The 24390-nt window shown below is 32.2% G+C and overlaps 2 protein-coding genes across 3 annotated transcripts in view; one reads left to right on the top strand and one right to left on the bottom strand.

Annotated features, from left to right (window-relative positions):
• LOC142331605 (lutropin-choriogonadotropic hormone receptor-like) overlaps positions 1-15828 on the bottom strand; it is a 92135-nt gene extending 76307 nt beyond the window's left edge. The window contains exon 1 of the mRNA XM_075377621.1: positions 15749-15828. Coding sequence (XP_075233736.1) covers positions 15749-15828 — 80 coding nt within the window. The remainder of the gene's footprint in view (positions 1-15748) is intronic.
• The window catches only part of LOC142331231 (uncharacterized), a 447558-nt gene that overhangs the window by 234722 nt on the left and 188446 nt on the right, over positions 1-24390 (top strand). The gene's annotated exons all lie outside the window — the stretch shown is intronic.

Genomic DNA, 24390 nt, shown 5'->3' with positions numbered 1-24390 from the left:
ACGACGCTTGCCTTCCCACTGTTGACAGTCGAACAGGACATGTTCAAGAGGGGTCTGTTTCTCCACAGTAACGGCAGAGGTCATTTTCTGCCCTTCTTCTTCCGTGTAGGTACGCCTAGAATACACAATTTCCTGTCAGTAGTTGGGCCAACCGATAGTTGAGTTCTCCGAACTTACGGTTAACCTACGGGTCAATCTGTCTTATAAGACGATGAGTCCATCGCCCTTGCCATTCCTGTAACATTCGTCTCCGTGCCACGGTCTTATCCATTCCTTTTTCCACATTCTTGAACAGGTCAACCGCTTCTGAAACTTGTGGTTAATTGAAACCCAACCGTCAAAGAACATCGGTATCTAAAGTCTAGCGTTCAAATCCATACAAAATCGGCTACATTTATAACGACTCGTATCTTACATTTCGGAAATCACCTGAGTTTACGATGAAGAGTTTAACTACTACATCAATTCGGTCGTTTTAAACTTGTAGTAAGGTTTAAATCCTATTATACTTCATTTAAAGAGAAGTAGTGATAAAAATATTTATTTGGATGGATCGGCTAAAATATAAAAAATTTTGGAGAAATAAAAACCTTGAAATTATAAACTTAAATTGAACACAAAAATCATATTATCGATTTAAATTTAAAAATATTTTGAAGTGAAAAATACATTTATTACAATCGGCGGTTAAAAATAAATACAAACTTTCTGTCTTACATTTGAGTAAAAAAAATAAAAGCTAAGAATTTCCAAGTGTCAATGCCAAATATAGTTATCGTGTTACAAGTACCTTGAAGTTTGAAAAAATATATATATATATATTTCTGAGAATAAACTACTAATTTTTCATGGAAAAAATACAATTTAGTTATTTGCTTATTCTAACAATCATCTATTTAATTTGCAACGTCCAAATAAATATTACGATGCTTGGTTTGAAAAACTAGCTGAAAACCATTGCAGATAAACATTTTTTTTATTATCTAAATGACGATTTAGTTTACATCTCTTAACTCATCTTCCACCGAAGTCTCAGGACAAAAATTAATTCATTTATAATATGTTTTTTCATAGCCGATTAAAATTGTATCAAATTTCAGAGGAAAGTTTTTTGAAAATTAAAATTTTGATTAGAGAATAAAACGAATTGTTAAATTTAAATATTTTACTAACATCAAGGTTAGCTTTGCAAGCCAGCAAGGTTGGCCTGTGATTGCCGATCAGAGACCTTCTAAGCTTCTGATTGGAAAGCTTGTTGGAAATAATTCATCACAAAAAAAATCTCTTTAATATTATTGGAATTCTTTTTCGATAGGAGAAATTATAATCGCTTACTTCTCACCGGCTAGGTCAAGACAATCTGACTAAGAGCAATCTAATACAGCAGTTTATCTTTTATTACTTAACCTGAAATAGTTTTTACTAATAATTTGTACAAAAAAGGTGATAATTGTTAATAAACTAAGATAATTCAGGTTTACTCTTGTAATTCTAATACGGTTCTTTCGTCCCTATTCATTTAATTTTTAATTATATATTACTTTTAAATAAAAAAAAGTTCTACTCTCTTTCAATCATTAAGAACACATTTAAATTTTAATTTAAAAAGTTTTTAAACGATCAGAAATGCGTATATAACTCGATAAATCAGCTTCTGAAAGCATAAAACAATTAAAATTCATTCCGACACAAAGTTTGAAATTAACCGTAGCGTAATTACAAATTACACTTTTTTATACGGAAAGAATTTGTAATCGAAAGTTTAATAATAGAATTATAAGTTCTGCAAACTAGAAAACGACAGAGTGAATTAAATGCTAACAAAGAGTTTTTTACTCGTAAAATATAAAAAAAAAAAATTTGAAAAAGCGATACAGCGATTTAAGTTCCTCCTGAGACAGCAAAAACTGTTAATGTCACTAGGCTTTGAAAGCAATCATAACCTACTTCCACCGTATTTCTCGCTCTTTTGTAAAGCCTTTATTTTGTCAACTTGGTTTGATCTTTAATCTAAATATGATAAAATATATATATCGTATTATTTTTATTCAATTACATTATGATTTGTAATAAAACATCATCAAAAATATAAACAATAGAAAACAAAATTTTTACTAAATTGAACATTATTATTTAATGAATTATATACAAATTTTACAAAATGTTTTATGCAATAAAGTAGGTATGTAATGACGTGTAAAAATACATTTAGGGGATAATTATATACAGAGAATGAATTATTTAGAACAGTTATTGACTTTAAACGAAAAAAAGTAAACGAAATAACATTTTTAAAGCAATTATCGTTTCAGTAGCAAATTAGGAAATAATTAAAAAAAAAAAAAAAAATACAAAGTAGACACGTTATACGAATCATTAAAATGAATTTTTACGCGTATTTAAAAAAAAAAAACTAAAGTTTATAAAGCTTGTTCCAAAATAAACGTACGATTTAATTTCAGAAAAGAAGATTGGTTATTATAAAGTTGCCAAAATTATTAAATTATTTGTAAACGTAAAAAAAGCAAGCATTAGTCACGTATTGATGATCACGTGATTGGCGAATCATTGACATCATTCGGAAATCACGTGACTAATGCGTGATGATCAACTGACTGATGCGTGCTAATCACGTGACTAATGGATGATGATCACGTGGCTGATAGATGATGATCACGTGGTTGATAGATGATGATCACGTGGCTGATGCGTGTTGATCACGTGATCGTCAACTTAATTTAAAATATATATCATTTTATCTAAATATATGTTTTCATTTGTTTAATTCAATGATTCTAACTAAAGCGCTCGCCCATATTGCATTTAATTCGCGCGGTTGTTGCGGTACTAGTGGTAATTTCACAGCTTACATACAACAAATTTTGCTTGTACGGTCAGCAACTGGTGTAGCTGCGTGGCTTAAAACACCAGGTACCGAGTTGACCGGGCGATCGAGTTTGACGCCCAGCCAGATCGAGTTAATTTTTTACATTTTAAATATTATTCATTCATTTAATTCTACCGCTCACCTGTGGTGTAAAAACATAGCAGAGGACTTCAATAGCTAAACAGTGCTGCAAGCCTTTGAAATATTAACTAAATAAAATAAAATCGATAATTAATATTTAGTGTAAAAAATAATTTGGTGGCAACCCTGTGGAATTTAAAATTTTCCGGCCCGTTTATTTACTTAGCGTATGACACCAAGACACAACATCAATTACAGTAAAAATTACAAACAAATTAATATAAGCTACTGATTCTGAAGTCGGCATCAGGAAATCTTCAGGAGTCCATTCATAAGCTGTCCTGATGTGTTTAACAGTTTGATTTTCACCACACTCGCAAAGAGGCGTTGGTGTTTAACCCCATTTATACAGAAAATAGGCGAACCTACCATATGAATTCGTATGTTTGTTTAGCGTTGACCATGTCTTACGTGGCAAGTAAACACCCGGCGGCTTTTGAGTAATACATGGGATTTGGTTATTCTGCTTTGCGGTCCATTCTTGACGCCATGCGTCAGTTAGGTTAAATTCTTCCTCTGTGGCAGCAGTTGCTGTTTTTATAGGTGGCTTTCTAGATCGAAGGCGACCACGATCGGCATCCTCAATTTCCTCATGTATTGATAGGTTTCGATCGTCCATAATCTTCTTGTACTCTCTTATAACAGAGATTATACGGCGCAGGTTTGGGGATGGTATGTGGCTCAATACTGGCAGCCATTCCACAGGAGTAGACCTGATGACCCGACAATCATTCTCATAGGGTTATTAAGCTGAGCATCAATTCTATGAACATAAGGGCTGTTAAGCCACACTGGCGCAGAATATTCTGCAGCCGAGAAGACGAGGGAAAAGAGAATTTCTCACAGGAAGAAAGGAAATTCCAAGATGGTAGACTGCGATAATAGCACTCCTATTAACGCAACATGCCACTTAGCTTCTAGTTAAGAGCATTTATTTTTTTTGGGATGAGGTGCGATTTTGCGAAAAGTTTTCTTTTTGCAAATATTGTTAATTTTTAATCGTTAACAAATGTTCCTAAGAAAAATATGACCTTAATTAGGTGAAATCTCGAGATACTGAGGATGACCTTGCTCTACAGTCCCACCCCCATGACCTTTGAAGTTGAAAATTTAATGGCATCAGTGCTACATATATAAAAGTTATCTGACCAAGTTTGGTGAAAGTCGGTTTTGTAGTTCTGAAGATAGTAGGTGATTTAGAGGTCGACACCGAACACACAAACATTTAACATTAGGAAAATTTCCATCCGGTATTTTGGATCCCTTCGATGTCGAAACGTCAAGATCCGGTGAAAGCAACATATGCACAAATTGGACCGATTATAATATTTTTCCTTTTAGAACTATAGCTCTGCCAAAGCGCTATCTAGACGGGAAAGTAAATCCATGTTATTAATTTATAATTTATATACATTGGAAATAAATTCCTTAAAAAATTATATTAGTTAATAACAGAATATATAAGAACATTAAGGAACACTTATTAATTGAAATCGTAATTACACATTCTACATTTTACATAAAATATAATTTTGTAAAAAAGCTGAGGATTACTGCTTCTATTAAAGCATCTGATAATTTTTTAATACATATCTAAATTTACGGATTTAAAAACAGTCATATTTTTTTCTACTACTTTGAATTATCTATGTCTTTATATCATAAAATGTTGAAACGTGATAGTCATAAATCTACTTCTTGAGGTCAATAATAAATTTTTAACGTAACAAAAATAAAATTAAAAATATACTTTTGTATTATAATTCTATACGATAGTAAATATTTATTCATTTTTTCCATGTCAATTTAGACCATTCTGGAAAGTAAAAAATTTATATTTAGTTCAAATTTTTTTGTTTTCATAATCAGCTAATGTACCTTAATTTGATTTGGTCACAGATAACCTAGTTATGTCATTGCCTAGAAGTAGTTTAGTGTCTTTTTTTTTTTATTGTAATATTTTCAGTTAAATTTAATGAAATGAATTTTTTTTAATCTTTTGGTCAGCAGTACGTGCTTCAACCATATTACATCTTACTGTTAAGTTTTATTTCATTTCGTCTAACAAAATCGTATTTTCTGAAAGAATTTTGAAATATAAATTAGTATACTGCAAAACACACGTAATGTTTAACCATTACATGAACAATTTTTCCATTTAAGCTGTCATCAATATAATTCAATGAAAAAACTAAATATGTATATAGATACATATTTAGTTTTTTAATTCTAATTAATATTTAGTTTTAGATACATACACAGTTAATTTAATTCGTTTTCTTTTCTTATTTTTTTTTAATGGTTTTCCAATAGAATTTTTCTTCTCTGAAGTAAGGGTGTCAACATCCTTAATGAATAAGTGTAGCCGCCGTTGCCATGGTACCTTCAACCTTGTCCAATATTTTTTGTCTTGGCATGGTAGCCACATCTCCTGTGTTTGAACCCGTACGTGGAGTTTGTCCTTTGCATTAATTCTTTAATTATATAATTTATTTTAACAGCTTTAGAGATAAAAAAGTTCATACAAAGTGCATCTCGAAGTTCTTCCGGGACTTTCATAACTTATTCTATTCGTGAAAATAATAGAAAAAGTTCACATAAACTATATCCTAAAATGTTTCGTTTGCAAGTTACAGTAAACGTTTACTCGGATTTCAGCAACCCGGTGAAATCAGGTCGTACAGAAATATTTTCGGCATTAATGGACAGAGTTAGTGATTTTTTGTGGTTTTTGATCTGAAAAATCGAAAAAAAATAGGTCTGAGAACCGTAGATGCAGTAGTCGTTTTTCTGAAATCTTGGATGAAGATCAATAAATTGTGGTAAAAAACCTGTTTTTTATGTTTGACGTACAATAACTTTGTTAAACGGGTAACAAACACGTAAAAATTTTAAACAAAACTAGTAGAGAATTTAATTTTGAACAAAATCCTGGGTTGATTCTTCATTGATGGCCCAAGGAGGGATTTGTAGCGACTGAAGTTCTTGAGAACGTTGCTGGTAGTGATTGACTGGCCTGGGTGGTGGACTTGACCCGGGTTGCGGAATGTTGGGCTGATTCAAAGATGTTGGAAGAAATGCTCTGGGCGGGGCAGATGCTCCGGTCGGGCTCGTTGCGGGCGGGCGAGGTAGTTGCTGGTAGTACTCGGGCCTAGGACCTGGCTGGTGGGGCAGTGGGTGGAATGAACATCGTGGTAGCCGTCGATTCTTCCGACGGTGAGGAGCGGTTGGTCGCAGGTATCGTGGAGTCCATCTGGTTAGCGTTGGCCGCAAAGCCTAGAGTTTGTTTATGTGAGCCTCACGGGAAGATGGGGCAATACATTCATTAGGTGGCTGAGTACTTGGCCTGGAGGTCTTCCACTAAGCTTCATATGCATTATGATGGGACTTGGTTGAAGGTTAACGGGAGTCGACCCTAGGCGAAGAAATCAGTGGGAGCCCCCGACCACAACTGTGGTGGTGAAGGCGGCGGAACGATCATACACAGACGTTCTCCGAACGGTTCGAGACACTGTGTTGACGGATGAGGTGAACATTTTCTCGGCGGGCAGAGACCAGGGAGAAGAACTTCACATACGGGTTCAAAACACAGGAGATGTGGCTACCGTGCCAAGACAACAAATATTGGACAACGGTGAAGGTACCATGGCAACGGCGGCTACACTTATTCATTAAGGATGTTGTGACCCTTACATCAGAGGAGGATTGCTGCGTGAGATGCGCAAGACTGTTGGTGATTCGGTTACCATCGATGCCCTCCCTCTGAGAGCGTCATTTTTACGTCTTGCCTCACTAGAGGCAAGTTGTGTGTCCGTCTTCCGGGGGAGGAATAAGATATGATGCACTCAAAAAAACAAAAAAAAAACAAATCATATTTAGTAATGCTTTTAATTAAACATACGTTAATAAAAATAATAAATTAACCTCTTTCATTTTGAGAAAAGATGTTAATATTTTCTTTAAAGGTAAGTGTGTGAATCCAAATTATTCATAATTAATTACCAAAAAAGGAATGGACCATTTAAAACTGTTTATTTTTAACTTAATTAATCAAAAACACTAAATCTCGGATCGGAAAAAGTTACTTCCTTTTTAAGTTACTCATAAGTGATTAGAAGAAGAAAAAAATAGTTATTTCACCGGTAGTAGAAACTATTTGGCTTAATCATTAATCGATGGGGCAAGATGTCAGTATTTTTTTTTTATCCTCATTCTTAAACACCCTCAAGGTGTTAGCCTCCGCCTGTTAAGACACAGCATAGAGACTGATGCCACGACACTCTGAGGTCAGAGTGTCGTGGCAGCAGTCTCTGCCCACCCTATCTGCCCCCTTATCGGGGATCTTCCTTCGGGGTCCCCAGAGGCTCATAAGATGTCAGTATTTACCATAATTAACCGTAACGCTATGAATTTTTCATATCGTTATAAAATTAATTTATATATTAAACACGTTTATTTTATTTATTTTTAAACATCATTAGCCCTAAAAAGCCGAGTAAGATCTCAAAGGATGTTGACATGTACAAGTGGATAATTGATTCGGTCAATTATCCGTAATTTGATCGGTCACATCTTTACAAGGATAGTCGAGAGAGTCTTTCGCATTGTTCTTACACTTCTCAGTTTCGAGAAGTAATAATCAAGGGAGAAATTGAGGAAACGGACACATAGTACAATGTATAATCGATGCCGGGTATCAGGTCGCAAAGGAACCTTTTTCGACTTTTTTCATGAATCTTGTGTTCAAAGAACAAGGAGGAGTTTAATTTGAAATACGTAGCGAAGTGTGAGATTATGTTTGAAACACCCAGAAAATCTCCTGGCTTGTGATGCCAACACTACGGCCAGATAAAGAACAACTGCATGCGGCCTTATCGTTGTGTTAAATGCGCAGCAGGCCATAGAATTGCAAATCGTCCTAAAGACAGAAATACTCAGGCTAATGAGCTGTACCGATCGGACCATCCCGCGAACGACAGAGAATGCAGAGTTTAGAAGGTAATCTTAGATAGATAACAGAAACAAAGGGTACTACCTACTATGAAGAATACTACTCCGATCGAGACTCAGAACAAACAACTGCTTCCTTTGATTTGGGCTACGCTAATTCCCCTTCATCAGGTAAAAGAACGACTAGAGATCTAACTGCACATCCCAACGCTTGTCTTCGATCTTAGGCTGCGACTGTTGATCGCGATATCCGAAATCAAGCTAAAAAAAATACCGGGCTGTTGCTTCATTTGGCGACGACACGACTATCCTGGCTATCGATGCTGACCCAACTCTAACTTCAAATAAAGTCGAGTCATGTGACATTCGCAATGAGGAGAGGAGACTGCCCACGGGTCTACCTCGATGCCATTTTTTGATTCAGACGGTACCTTAATCTTCATTTAGATCATTGTCTGACATGGAAGGTCCATGTAAAATATTAAGTTTAAGAAAATGTTCTGGTTGCTGAGCAGGAAATCACAGCTTTTATTAACAAATACTTGTACGCAACGATTCTGAAACCGATTTGCACCTATTGGATCCAAATTGATGTACAATAAGAAAGAACACCGTTCAGATTAAATATCGTTTCAAAAAAAAAAAAAAAATAGCAAGGAACATAACAGAGGCGCCTTTGTTCGTAAAATAAAATGAAATCCACCAATAATTGGGTTTATTGTATGTCCGAAAAGAAATACAGCGCTTCAGTACAAAATATAAACAGTGGCTAAACAACGATATTTGGTTATGAACCTTCTAGAGAATAGTGAAGACTTAGAATGCTAAACTGACTCCACGTGTTGGATCTTGGTTACTTGCATATGATCGAGTTAGATTCATCAACTATATGTACCCTCATGTCATTATTTCGCTTCGTCTAGTTTTATGTTTTTATTATTCCATTTTTAAGTTAAAAAAAATCATGAAACATAAGAAAAACATGAAACATTTTCATGAGGAAACATAATTTTTGAGGAGCTTCAAAGAAAACCTCGCTGCATGTGATCATATTAACTTACGATTTCTGTAGTAGTGTAACCGGATTTAAATTTATTTTTAGAAAAAAAATTTGTTTATTAGTATTATCAAATATAGAGTGACATCCAATTTCAATCGTCCTAATCGTTTTTTAATGAGATGAATTTTTGTTTAACTTACGTAAAATATCAATCTAAATTATAGGATTCGAAGATAAAAATTAAAAAAAACAGATAATGTAACAATTCTATAAACGATTAATTAACACGTATAAAAAATTATAAGAAGTCATTTTTTAATTTATTTTCTGTAATTTATTAAAATTTCTCGATTTACGGTCAACATTTATAGTCAATGTCAACATTGTATTCCGATCGTAGAGCTACTGAAACATTGAGTAATTTAAATCGATTATAATAGTAAAACTAAAAGGCATCTGTACAGTAATAAAGTCTTTATAATTATCTAGTAGATGTATTTCAGTTATATTCGAAAAAGTTACACTATTTTTCACTAAGAAGATTTTTAGCTTGAGTAGATTTGTTTTATTAACGAGCTCCCTGTTTATCTAACGCAGATCGTTATAGGTCTAAAGAGGAGTTTAAAAAATATAAAACCAACTTGATAAATAAAAGAGTAAGAATTAAACTTTAAGAACAGTTTTAGAAGTTATTTTATAGCTGAATTTTAAGGCGAAACGTGCTAAAAATTACAATTTTACTTTCAAAAAAAAAAATCATTTACCACTTCTCAGTCGGTTGCTTATATACTTACATATCTTCACTCGTTTACCTTTACAGAGTTTAATTTAACGGATCGTTAGAATTTAAATATATCTGAAAATTTGTTTCACGAAGTACAATACCGTAGAAAATGTTACCGTATGATACATAAACAGGGCAGATTAATGGTCAAAATTTATCATCCTTCTTTACTACTGGAAAATAAAAAGGTGAAACTTTTTTTTTTTTTTTGTTAAAGAGGTGGGGAATCCCATTTACGGACGTCTAAGCAGTGTCGGGCTCGCTAACAGGTGCTGCAAGATGTTATTAATATGCGTATGAAAACCTGCGCACTACCGACTTAACCGCCACCCCTGGCTACCGCCCTTTCTGGAACCGCTAACGAAGCATTTCTTCTGGAAGGGGAGGTTACATGCAAACTCACACACTCATACGTCATAGTGCAATCGCATCACAATATGAAAATCAACAGAAATACACCGGTTACAACAATCAAGATACAGAAAACAGATTATGAAACTACATACAAAAAAAAAATTCATACAATATATACAAATAAAATAAAAGAAAAACTCAAAAAAACAAGTCTCAACAATATAAACGTAGAAAAATCTTCCAAAAAAAAACCAAAAAAACACAAAGAACATAAAAAAAAAGAAACGCCTGAAAAGTGACATTCATTAATATTACACGATCAGTGCAACAACACAGCACTAAAAATGCATAGATCGGACAGCAGAAAAAAAAACTGCAGCCAAACAGCAAACCTCACAGAATGCAGAAGATACAAAATACTACATACTACAATAAGGCCCCAAGAAAAAGGGAATTAGCCCAAGATCATAATATACATGAAAAGCAAAATACTCAAATATATACGTAAACAAAATAAACATCATAATATCAGTACAGCAAACTTTCATCATAAACTAACCAGGCACACATACATATCCCTTATACTTACTATCTGCGGACGCCATCAGATACGGGAGCGGAGTGTCCGCGGCCTCTTCACGTCATTAACATTAAATTTGTAAAATGAACATTTTCAAAAACACCTAAATTAAAATGATTCATTTGATTACAACATTATTCTCGTTCTAGTGCATTATTACGGTTTCAGTAAACCTTATATTTTAAAATATAAATTTCGAAAGAAACACTTATTTTTTTTTTAATTCAACAGAAAATCACTTTTATAAATACAAGTTTTCTTATTTATAATTTTAAGATTTTAAAGGTTTAAAAGTTAGATCTTAATAAAAATTACTGCATATTTAATTAAGAGCAATTTGTTCTTTAATCGAAACCTAAAATACTTGTTAGGACCGTAAACTCGATGCTGTGTTCAGCAGTACTTTTCATCAATTTTTAGTTTCCGTTCAACAGACATAGTTCTCTAACACTAGTTATATATCGATATACTGGCTCTCAAATGGGAGATTTAATTTAAAGTAATTGTAAAACGATAATTAAGTTTTCCTTCACGATAAAATTAAAACCAGTACGGAAAACGCGGTGAGAAAAATCTATTAAAATCTTCATGTAATTAGTTTTTAGGTAATTTATTTATTTCTGTAATTCTTGTGTAGAGATCTAATTAACAACAAATAATATTATTTTGAAATATTTAAAATATTATATATATTTTGAAATAATATATTTATATACTACATATATATATATATACTGAAATATATATTCATTACTTTTTGAAGAATTCTTATTTAAAAAGACTCCATTTAGATAAAACTCTATTCGATTTGGATAACCTAACTCAAAAATTCCATCTTTGAAGTCTGTCTTACTAGATCTTCTTAGTTATGGATTATAAATAACATAAGGCTGGCAGTGTCGTAATATTTGTGTTAAATTAAAACGAGTACTTATATGTATTGAATTTAAGAAAATATAACATGTATCAGTTTAAATATTTTCTAGAGAAAAAAATTCACTAACTCGTATCAAAAAAATGATTAAATTTCAAAAGAATAACATTTTTACCGCATTTTACTTATTACTTTATCAATTTAACTTTTCCGGCTATAACAATATATGCTGCTATTGCAACTATAGCTAAAACGGGAAAGTATACAAATCAGTAAATATAAAAACCTGACAACATAGTTGTAGGGCTTTCCAGTCACGCGGCTTACACACACAACTTAGCACGTTGGTGCTACACTAACGCTCCTTGTGGCGACAGGGAATACTATTCACGCAGTTTACCCGCTTCCTGATCTGGAAGTCCAGAGTTCCAGCGTTCAAATCCTAGTAAAGTCAGTTATATTTACACGAATTTGAATTCTAAATCGTGGATACCGGTGTTCTTTGGTGGTCGGGTTTCAACCACACATCTCAGGAACGGTTGACCTGACTGAGACTGTAGAAGACTACACTTCATTTACACTCATACATATCACCCTCATTCATCCTCTGAAATATTATCTGAACGGCAATTATCGGAGGGTAAACAGGAAAAATAAAGTACAACCGCTTAGCCACTAGTTCAGAGCATTTTTGGATTGGAAGTGCGATTTTGCAAAACTTTTTTTGGAAATATTTTTATATTTTAATCGTTAATAAATGCGCCTTAAAAAAATATGACCTTAATTAGGCGAAATCTCGAGATACTGAGGGTGACCTTGCTCTACAGCCTCACCCATGACCTTTTAAGTTGAGAATTTAATGCCATCAATGCCACACATATAGAAGTAATTTCCTTTCTTTCTTTTTCTTGTTTAGCCTCCGATAATTGCCGTTCAGATAATATTTCAGATGATGAATAAGGATGATATGTATGACTGTAAATGAAGTGTAGTCTTGTACATTCTCAGTTCGACCGTTCCTGAGATGTGTGGTTAATTAAAACCCGACCGCCAAAGAACACCGGTATCCACGATCTAGTATTCAAATCCGTGTAAAAATAGCTGGCTTTACTAGGACTTGAACGCTGGAACTCTCGACTTCCAGATCAGCTGATTTGGGAAGACGCGTTCACCATTAGACCAATCCGGTGGGTATATAGAAGTAATCTGACAAAGTTTAGTTGAAATCGGTCCAGCAGTTCTGAGATATAAGGTGGTTTAGAGGTCGACACCGAACACACACTTAACATTAACATCCAGAAAATTTCTATCCGGTTTTTTGGGTTTTCAGGGTTCCTTAGGTGTCAAAATGTCATGATCCGGTGAAAACAGCATATGCCCAAGCTATAGCGCTTGACGGCAAAGTAAAATGGGTGTTTACGTAAGTTTTCTGCCTTAAGGAGACTTTAAAGAAATTTTTAACAAAAAAAAGATTTAATAACTTTAAATATATATTATGAAAATATATATTTAAATAAATCTTAAATAATCTTTGGAGGGGGGATTTTTTTATTGCAGTACTCTCAAGTCCAAGAAATCTTGTATATATGTTAGCCACTGTACCCGTTAATCGATTTTCGTCAAACTTATTAGGCAAGTACAATCTTCAGTGGGGGGGGGGGAAGAATGTTCAGATTTTGAAAAAAAATGAAAAAAGGGGTGGAGGTGTTTCGGCCAAAATAAAATTTCAACTCTTTATTTGGGCATTTTAGAAAAAAGAAAACTTTCTTGCAAAAGTTTTTTTATCGATATCACAAATTACCAAAAATGATTATTTATTATTCACCCCCCCCCCCCCACCAAAAATAAGTCTATATCTTGCTTCAGAAAAGTTGTTAATGGGAGTTTTTACAACTATATTTTCTACAATATTTCTAGTACCAATAGGCCTTCAAACTACTATAAAAACGTTTTACACATCCTGCTTCAATGATCTGTGGTTACAAACGATATTTTTTAATTTATTTTTTTCGACAACGGTCACGTAGAACAGCTAACCTCTGACTAGTTTTTTAGCTCCCCTTCTGAATCCGTTTGAAGTAAAATTTTGTCCTAAGCACCCTTCCGTCTTTTAAATCCATCATATTTATGTTTGTTACCCTTAGATCTTCTTTATCTTGCTTGTATCATTTAGTTCGTCTCTTCACCATTACGCTTGCCAAAAATTGTCTTCGTAAATTCTAGTCATATATCCGTACAGGGTAGTCATATGTCTTCGCTTACATATCGCTTCTGCGATTCAATCCAACTCCCGGTGATGTTACCTATGTTTTCTTAATTTTTATCCTAGTAGGTTTTTATGGGCTCTAGGATTCTCCTTAGAATCCGTCTTTCTACACGTTCCAGTTAATCTATTACTCCTTGGTTCACAGCTACGCATCCTGCTGTATATAAAACTCCTGATCGGATTACCGTTATGAGTGTCTAATCTTGGCCATCCGTTCTTATTATACACGTCCTACTTTAGGCCATAAGACTTGAAAATTTTATTGACGATGTTTGCTTCCTTGTACACTCCATTTTATTGGATAATTTCACCCAAATACCTAAATTTGTACAAAAACAAACCGTTTAATAACGGCGAACTATTCAAATCTAATTGATTATTTAAAAGTAAATTAGAATTTCTAATTTTATTCATTTCGAATGACCCTAAAAGGTTATTTCAAATCTTTCTTCTCGATATGAAGTATTTTGAAATTACGTATCATTAGAAACATAATTTTCATAAATTAAATGATAGGTGAGATTAAAAATTCTATTGTTATTTGAAAAACAAGATTTCTGGTCTTTTATATTTTATTTTTCAAAAAATCTACCGGTCTGTCCAATACAAACTTTGTCACAAGAAACAACTTCAATTTTGTAAAATCAGGAGTTTTATGTGCTTCTTATAATAAAGATTGTAATTATGATATTAAGATTATAAAGTACCTTTTACTTTATCCCTAATCTGTCTCCACAAAACTCTAACCTTACCCCTAACCTGTTTCCAAAGAACGGATTAGAATCTAAACAGATTACCATAACTCACAAAACTAATTCCTAATTGACTAGATTACTGAAAAAGCGACTCGGAATTTGATCTTGTACATGTTTCCAGCTGTCCAAACTTGTGTTTTTATGATCCTAAAGATATTTACTGTAGTGTATTGAAGTACGAACAAAACCGGTTGATCAATTAATTTACCAGAGTTACGTTTTTACAAAAAGATAAATAAATTTTGTGACCAGTTTTTAGGCAATATTGGCTTACAGCAGATATTTCTGGGAATATATATTTATAATAAGCAAAATAATCCTTTATTTTATATTCCGTCTTTATTAAGTTCTTTTGCATGTGCATTTTAAATTGTAACTATTGTCTGTAGCGTTTTCGAGGACTAAGAACTATTTCCTAGACGTTGCTGTAGTAACATGAAATTTTGATTTTGCAAAAGTATTTAAATTTGCAGATATGAAGATAGCAACGTACAATTTTTTTTCGTGTTTTGTTGATCATTCTTCTTTATAATTCTAAAGTAAGGTTGTTTTGGTGCAGTTGAAAAGTTTCTAATAGGTTCTTTTCCGTATTCTGTCAACGGTTTCTTTAATAAAACCACTAAATTCTATCTTTAATAAAATTTAAATTATGTCTCAAAGCAAGTGGAATTTGGTTTATCGTGTAATCCATCACATTGTAAGTTACCATCTTATGAACGTCTCGCCTTCTAAGTTTTTACAAAACCAGTGAAAGAAAAGAACATTTTGGTACGAAACCTTTTATCGTTTCTAAAAATATTCTCCTTTAAGATTTAAATACTTTTGCATGCGTTTGAACCGATTCTCGAAACATTTTTTCCAGTCTGAAGATGTTATCTCAGTCGGTTTGAGAAGAATTCAACAGTTTCTTGAGGTGATGAAAATCGCTGTCCACGCATTTTGTGTTTGACATTTGGGAATAAAAAGAAGTAATTAGGCGATAAATCAGGTGACTATAGGCAATGAGACATTAATTCAGTTTTTTTCTCTGTCAAATAATTAATTTTTTGACGTTCTATGAAGACGTGAATTGACGTGAAATGATGAAGATTGATGTAAGGTTTCCGAATGTTTTTCCTTATTTCATAGATGACTTCTGGCAAAGAAATTGTTTATACCATTCAGAATTAGCTGTTCTTCGATCCTCTAAAACAACGGTTGCTACATGACAAGTGTAACCGAATAAACAAGCGATCATTTTCTAGGAAGTGCTTTCCGAACGAACCGTTTTTGTTGGATTCGGTTCAACTTGGAACACCCAAATAGTTGATTGTTGCTTACTTTCCGGGTCGTACGAATATATCCAAGTTTCATCTCCTGTTACGAGGTTGTATACGGAGTTTACATTTCCTTACACCGATTGACACGAACCTGTTCTAAATTATGCGGAATCCATCGGGAAAGATAATTTTCACAGCTAAATGCTCATACAAATCGGATTTACTATATAGTCATCGACACGCCTAAGGATGGCTCTATTTCATGGGAAGACAAAAGTCGATCCTTTTCAATCGAGTTGCGCACAGCATCGATACTTTTTGGAACAACGATTTTGATCGACCTTCACGAAATTTATCGGTGACGGAAGCATGACCGTGGAGAAATTCTGCAAACCAATTGTAAATAATTTTTCTGATGATGATTACTTACCAAAAGTTGAACGTAGCGATGAGTTAAGCCCTTACTAAAATCGTAAAAAATCCTCAACGCTCATTGGAAACAAACTACTCGGCCGATTTCTTAGCTGCCACTTTTGTAACAATAAAAAAAGTTAAATTTTGCAACAATTGTAATGTTACATCTCAATAGCGTCATCTAGTGGTCATTTGTAAAAACTTAAAAGGCAACCTCCCTCATGTTAAGTTATCTTTTTTATGAGAAATTTTTCTACCGTAAGACCATTAAACGCTTCTCTATTACTTTAAATTTTGTTTATCGGAAGGGATATATTCGATTAGTCATAGTTTATGCATTCTCTAATTTTTGTTTTTATTTACTAAAGGGCTAGTGAATAACTGATTCTTATATATGAAATCAGAATTATCAGGCTTAATTTTTTTGTAATTACCGATCTTATTTTCAGGTAGTATATTATGCCTGAGCATTACGGGTATGTGCATTAGGTAGTGCTGAACGATCCGTTTGAAGTTTTAGCGGTTTAGATTGCTTTTATGCTTATTTTACGCTTTTGATTTGTTTAGCCACGCAATTTTTTTTTATCAACAATCTTTTTGTACTTTTTTTGTTAAGCTACAAACAACGGTATAAATATTTGATTTTACTTTCCCGGTTAACATAACTAGTAAATAGCTATACTAAATTGAAAGTATAGCAGTAATTTATTTCAAAAAATAATCTTAAAAAATCAAACTTTTTGTAAAGCTGTGCCTCAATTCGACATTTTAGAAAAACAATTTTACAAAAAAAAAAGATCCTACCTTTTTATATTAAAGTTTTAAAACAATTTCTTTTAACATTATCCGTAAGGCCAAAATAACCGTTTTTGTTGGTTAATTTTTACGTTCTTAAATATTGTGGTCTATTTGAAGCTTAATAACTCCGGACTGTGTAAACCGGTTTTCTAGTTTGATTTCAACATTTGAAAATGGGGCGGGTGCGTTTTGGCTAAAATAAAATTAAAAAATTTTTTATTCAAACCAACTTGAAGGTCTTTTTATTAGAATAACAAATTGCCCAAATTTTTATTTTAATATTTACTCCACCCCCAAAAAAATCTTGACTTTTTTTTAGCTGTTCCTTTCTTCTTAAAAATAAATATTAAGAGATTTTTACATGAATATTTTCTACAGAAATAAATAAAATTTAAACGATTAAAAGTTTTCCCCCCGTTCTATTCTTATAGTCTATGGCAAATAAAAATGTTTTTTTAATTTAAAAAATTTTAAAATATCCGTTGAATTTAAAATGTGAAGTTATTAATATTTCATTATTCCCAGATGTATTGTATATTTACAAAAAAAATTGGCAAAAAATGTCCACACCTTCCTAAAAAGTCGTATTTGAATTTAAATAAAATTAAGGTTTTTTTTATTTTTAGCGATTCCTAAATTATTAAGTATATGTTGTTTTGGTTGTAAATTGATTATTAATATATTTCTTATTACCTTTTCCATTAAAAATTTTAATTTCTGTATTTAAAAAAAAAATAATTTCGCAGTATTTCATTACAACAATTTTTGATACGTTCAAGCTTAATATTTTTTCCGTAAACTAATCTTGAACGGTGTTAAATTAAATCATTTTAACATGATTAATTATTCCTTAAAACTTCTTAAGAAACCATTTTATGGTATATAGAACTGAATTTAGTATGTATTTAAATTTGACAAACGGATTGATTGATTCGTACGACAGTCTAGAAGGCTGTAGCTATCTATGGCGGTTTTCTTGATGTTGACCCCAGAAGAAGGTGCATTTTTTCGTGTGATGGGTGTACATAAAGGTTATTATAACACCGGATCTCGGACAGGATTTATTGTTAATTAGAACCCAGCGACTAATAGCAACGTTGAAATACGATTGATTTATACGGGTCTCGGTCTATCAATTTCCTCCGTGGAATTACTTTCGTTGCTTCGGAGCTCTTCACTAATGCATTAAATTAAGCGATTAAAAAGGAAACAGATAGGAAATAAGAATATACTAAACATATTTTATTAATTTATTACATTTATTATTTTTTTTAATAAAAGATATACCTCTATTTTAATAATAATAGTTTAACTAATTATAAAATCTTTTGCAAATAATTACTATACTATGTGTTTACATATAGATTGGCTACTTACAGAAATATTTACTTATATACAAATTAGCAATCGTAATAAACATATATTATTACAAAAATCTTATAAAAAAATTTGAAAAAGATACATTTTTATTTATGATATAAAACTGATAAAAATTACCTTAAATAAAATTAGGCCTACTTTCAAAAAAATATAATGAGATTTTTTTTTTTAATATTACTTAAGTAAGGGATTGTGTTTATGTAAACGTATTGTGATGCGATTACGTAACTATACACCTGAAATTGCTTGAGAACTATAAGTTGTAAACAGTAAACAGTTATTTATTTTACCGTCTGACAAAATGTTAGGGAGTGAGAGAATTGCCCAGTATATTTAAGTCAGTTATTTGTCTTATTCTTTCTTGTCATGCCAATCTCAGTGGCTTATCCTACAGTAATAATATACAAAACGATATATATATATATATATATATGAACTTAGGTGTAATTTATTTAAGTTTATTTTCCTTTTGATCGGGTAGAATTAAATATAGTAACATGACATAAATTACCTAAACAAATAACCTTTATTAATCCCTTGGGTTAACCAATCAATTCGGTAATGGGCTTCGTGTATTGTATACTATAGTGAATATGTACTTACTATATGCGGTTCTACACGTATAGTGCTGGGGTTGTTTTATTCTGACGAAATTGTGTATAAAAAAAAACGGGGAAGACTTAAAAAAATTCAGGAAGTCTAGGGTCGAAACGTGGCATTGTATAGGGCCAGGGAAATAAGCCTCTATGCCTAGAGTTTTTTGGCTCGCCCACACACATGAGTGGAGGGGGGGAGTCAGTTCCCTGATGATGATATAGAGAACTCTCGAGGTGTGAGTGGGTCGTGGACAGCAAAGGACGTGAGGAACGCACGTCTGGAGCTTGTAGAGCAAGGCCTGGGAGGGTTGCTCTCCAGCGGAGAGGCGTGTCGGCTGTCCAGAAGAGGAAGTCGGCGTGTTCTTGTGAGGCTGGAGGGACCCAGTTGGGAAAGCCTAATGAAGGGGTAAGTTAAGGAGGGCACAGACTACTCTGCCATGTCACCCTGAGGTGACTGTGTTGTGCCTAACGGCCGGGACTAGTTGCCTTGGGATGTTAAAAAAAAAAAATGTTGGAGAATTCTAAGCGAAACGTAGTGTATTTAATTTATAAATTTGTATAGTTGATTGGTTAACCCAAGAGATTAATAAAGGTTTTATATATATATATATATATATACAGAGTGTACCACGAAGAAACTTTCACGACATGTTCTACAGATAAAAATAATGTTAAACGTTCATATAAACATAAGTCTGGAAACATTTTTTTTTCGAGCTACGGCTAGCGAAAGATTTCTCCCAAATTTCAGCTCTTCTAATAAAAAAAAGCCCTATAGTAATTTTTGAGATCCAAATTAAGGAGTAACGTTGCGGTTTCTTTTTTAATTTCAGCTGGGAACTAGGATAAAACAGGTCCAAGAACTGTACCTTCAGTAGTCTTTATGATATTTGACGTAAAATACAAAATTCGGTGTCGAAAAACAAGTCTGTTTTAGGTTTGTAGTAAAATAGCTTTGTTAAATGCCACAAAGATTTAGCAACAAATTTTTTGTTTGAAAATTTAATTCTGAAAAAATTAATTTATTATATAGCCAATAAAAATCGATTTTGTATTGAAATAAAAACAGATAAAAAGTAATATTATTTTTTTCCGTACCCAATAAACATTCTTTTTAAAGCATTCTTTTAAAAAATTCTTCTTTGTATCAGAATTTACAAACAAAAGGGACAATTCCAACGCGATCGTTTTTTGTTGAACGCTAAGTAAATCATCGTGTTAATGAGGAACATCGTGTGATTCAGCGTAGCCCAGACAATAGTATAAAACGAATTTCATGGCGCACTGGTCTATCAAAAAACTAAGTGTAGCGCATCCTACGGAAAGAAAATTTTTATTCTTTCCGACTGCAGAAGGTTCATAATTTGCGGCCAACAGATTATCCACAGCGGTTAAACTTGAGTCGTTGAATTCTAGACAACGCTGATAAGGTATATTCAATTTTATTTACTGATGAAGCCGCTTTTATGAAAAATGGAATCTTCAGTTCTAAAAAATGGAATTTAAGAATTCAGATCTTTTTATAAGAAGAGCTGAAATCCGGGTGAAATCTTTTCCTAGCCGTAACTCGAAAACAAAGCTTTCCAGATTTATGTTTATATGGACTTTTTCATTATTTTCACCTGTAAATATATCCTGAAAGTTTCTCTGTTTCTACGCGGGAACTTTTTATACATATATATTCAGATGTCCCACGAAAAATATATATAGTATTGTGGCGCTAAGGTGTAAAATTTGAAGTCCACCTAAATTACGATTACTTTTATGCTTTTCCTAGTAAATATTGATAACTAGAGATTAAATCAACAGAATTGTTTCAAGGCGTTTATTACTTTTTTTCAGATGAACTTTCTTACCTAGTTTAGCCTCATTTTTATCTTTTAAAGGGATTTACCTTTTTATAAAAGCTGCAGTGGTTCAATGAAAACAAAACTTTTGTTTGATTATATTTTCCGTGCGTTAAAAATCTTATCATTGTTTTTATGTTTTTTTTTTTTTTACAATAGGCTAAATTTATAAAAGAAATTCTATTTTCATGAATTTTGTGCGAGTTTATTTTTTTAAATTAAAAGGATTTATCGATCCTAAAAAAAAATATGCTTCTAGAAAATTTTTTCAGGGTTGTTTGTATAACTTGTTCATTAATAGAGTTGCCGGTGACACCTAGGATTTCTTTTGATGCTACGGTAGTACTCTACTGATGATGAAGCCGCATAATTATCTCCGTAATAAACTTCCAGTAGCGCTGTTCCTACCTTGTATATATATATTTATATTTTTTTAAAGCGAGTCTTTTAATAATTTTTTAAAGTATTATTAGATATCGTCATCTTGATTATAGAAATTGTTCATAAGGTGTACTTCGTTTTTTTTTTATATAAAAAATAATTTGAGTTAAAAATAAGTTGTGTTCCGTAAATATTTGAATATTTAAATTGTTTTTAGTGAATGTGATTGAATCTAATATTATAATATAACTTCATTATATTGCATTTAATGTGGTTGTCTTTACGTGTTTGATAAATGAATTTGATTAAATATTTCGTCCATTTAAGATGTAAATAAATGTTTAAATTACTTTATTTCTATTTTATATTGTTTGGTTGTATGTCTACTAAGTTTATGTATTAAGAATTTATAACTGTAAATAATTTTATTTTCATTTGCAATCGGTACACGGTGAAAAAGATTAAGATGCTACGATTTGCTGATTATATAGTAATTCTAGCCGAGAGTAAAAGGGATTTAGAAGAAACAATGAATAGCATGTTTGAAGTCCTACGCAAGAACTACCGCATGAAAATGAACAAGAACAAAACGAAAGTAATGAAATGCAGTAGAAATAGCAAAGATGAACCGCTGAATGTGAAAATAGAAGGAGAAAAGATTATGGAGGTAGAGGAACTTTGTTATTTGGGAAGTAGAATTACTAAAGATGGACGAAGCAGGAGCGATATAAAATGCCGAATAGCACAAGCTAAACGAGCCTTCAGTAAGAAATATAATTTGTTTACATCAAAAATTAATTTAAATGTCAGGAAAAGATTGTTGAAAGTATAAGTTTGGAGCGTTACTTTATATGGAAGTGAAACTTGGACGATCGGAGTACCTGAGAAGAAAAGATTGGAAGCTTCTGAAATGCGGTGCTATAGAAGAATGTTAAAAATCAGACGGGTGGATAAAGTGACAAATGAAGAGGTGTTGCGGCAAATAGATGAAGAAAGAAGCATTTGGAAAAATATAGCTAAAAGAAGGGGCAGACTTATAGGCCACGTATTAAGACATCCTGGAATAGTCGCTTTAATATTGGAGGCACAGGTAGAAGGAAAAAATTGTGTAGGCAGGCAACGTTTGGAATATGTAAAACAAATTGTTAGGGATGTACGATTTTGGGGGTTATATCGAAATGAAACGACTAGCACTAGATAGGGAATCTTGGAGAGCTGCATCAAACCAGTCAAATTACTGAAGACAAAAAAAAAATTGTAATCTGTTTATTTTGTGGAATAAGAATTATTATTATTATTATTAGTATAGATGTCTAATTTAAAAATTGGATAAATGGAAAAACAGGCAAGTTAAGTATCTGTGATTAATTTGTCGTAAGGGAAATTAATTCTGGTTAACCGCAAATAATGCAGATTATCTTAAATGATGAAAAAAATATTTTTCCGTAATTTATTTGTACATTTTGTGTAAAAAAATTATCATTTTTTATAAAATTAAGAAAAGAGATTAGAAAACAAGTAAGAAAAAAATTATGTTTTCTTTTATTTGTAGTATCTGAAAAAGTTGGTTGGTTTAGTTATACGCTGCTTAATTTTCCGTAATCAAAATTTGTGAAATAAAATTTTAGAGTATTTAAATCCTTCAAAGATACGTAATAGTAATCTTATTTGTTATTATTAATTTGTTTACTATTCGTCATGAATTAGCTTTCGTCATGAATTGTTTTTCAAACAAAATTGTTGAATTACGAAGCAGTCGGTTCGAAGAAGTCAGTAGAACGACTACTTATGGCAAATTCTTAAAAAAAAAACAAAATAATTTTGTAATCAAAATGATTTTTTTTTTACAATGTATCTTTCAAAACAGATGAATTTGTAAAAGCGTTAGAGAAAACGGGCAATACAGTATCTGATCCAGAAGAAATACATTACGCCATGATCAGATTGATAAGCACCGGTGCAAAACTTTGATTAATATAATTATATAATTAGATATGGCGGGATGGAATGTACCCGCGGCAGTGGAAGATATTTTTCCGGTAAAAAAATCAAAAAATCTAATCGATCCCAATAGTTACCGTCCTATTTCCTTGATGTGTACTATTGGAAAAATATTCGAAAAAATGATAAATAACCTATTCGTTTCGATTTTAGAAAAATATATTTATCTTCGCATGAACCTTGAATTTCGAACCGTTCGATTACTGACATATGATCGATTTAGATAATATTATATACAACAGTTTCATCGCTAGGAAATACTGTGTTAGAAACGTTTTTGATCTGCAGAAGGCTTTTGATATCACTCGGTGTTCGAAATAATGTTTTAATGAATAATGCTAATACTTGAGTGAAGCATTCGTGACAGTCTACCGATATTAATTGTAAATTATGCGAACGTCCGTACTTTTTAAGAACGGGTTTATAATGAATACTCGTCAGAAAAATTATTGAAGAACGGTATACAAGGTTCGCCATCGAGCGGTATCTTGTTTACGACCGCTATCGATAAACTGATATTAGTCATTCCAGGAGAAATCAATAAAGGTATTTACGTCAATGATTTGGCAATCGTATATGCCAGTAGCAATACAGGGCTTTTTTACGGATTTGAATTCAAGATCGTGGATACCCGGTGTTCTTTGGCGGTTGGGTTTCTCATTAACTCAGTAATGGCCGACCTGAGACTGTATAAGACTACATTTCATTTACATTCGTACATATCATCCTCTGAAGTAATACCTTACGGTGGTTTTTATTTACTTTTACATCTGTTTTAATGCAAAGTGTTTTTCAATATTAATATTATTTATTATAATAATATTTTCCTAATTACAATAATATTTGACTGTAATATTTTCAATATTATTAAATTATCATAACTTATTTCATAAAATTATTTCAGTTGAGATCGTGTCAGGTTATTTAGTTTTATTCCGGAGGAAACGAAAGCCACTTTTTTAATCTAAAGTGACTCGCTTCAACAATTTTTATCATAACTTAGCTATTTATAAACAAATTTGAATAAAGTATCATTTTCTTTTTCATAAAACGCCGAACATTTTTTGTAATAACATTTAAAAAAAATATATTAAGGTTTCAAAGATATTAACCATTAAAATGT

This window comes from Lycorma delicatula, chromosome 10 (assembly GCF_047948215.1).
Source record: "Lycorma delicatula isolate Av1 chromosome 10, ASM4794821v1, whole genome shotgun sequence".
In the NCBI taxonomy this organism is placed as follows: domain Eukaryota; kingdom Metazoa; phylum Arthropoda; class Insecta; order Hemiptera; family Fulgoridae; genus Lycorma; species Lycorma delicatula.
The sequence above is the reverse complement of the archived record's forward strand: the minus strand, read 5'-3'. Positions and strand labels throughout refer to the sequence as shown.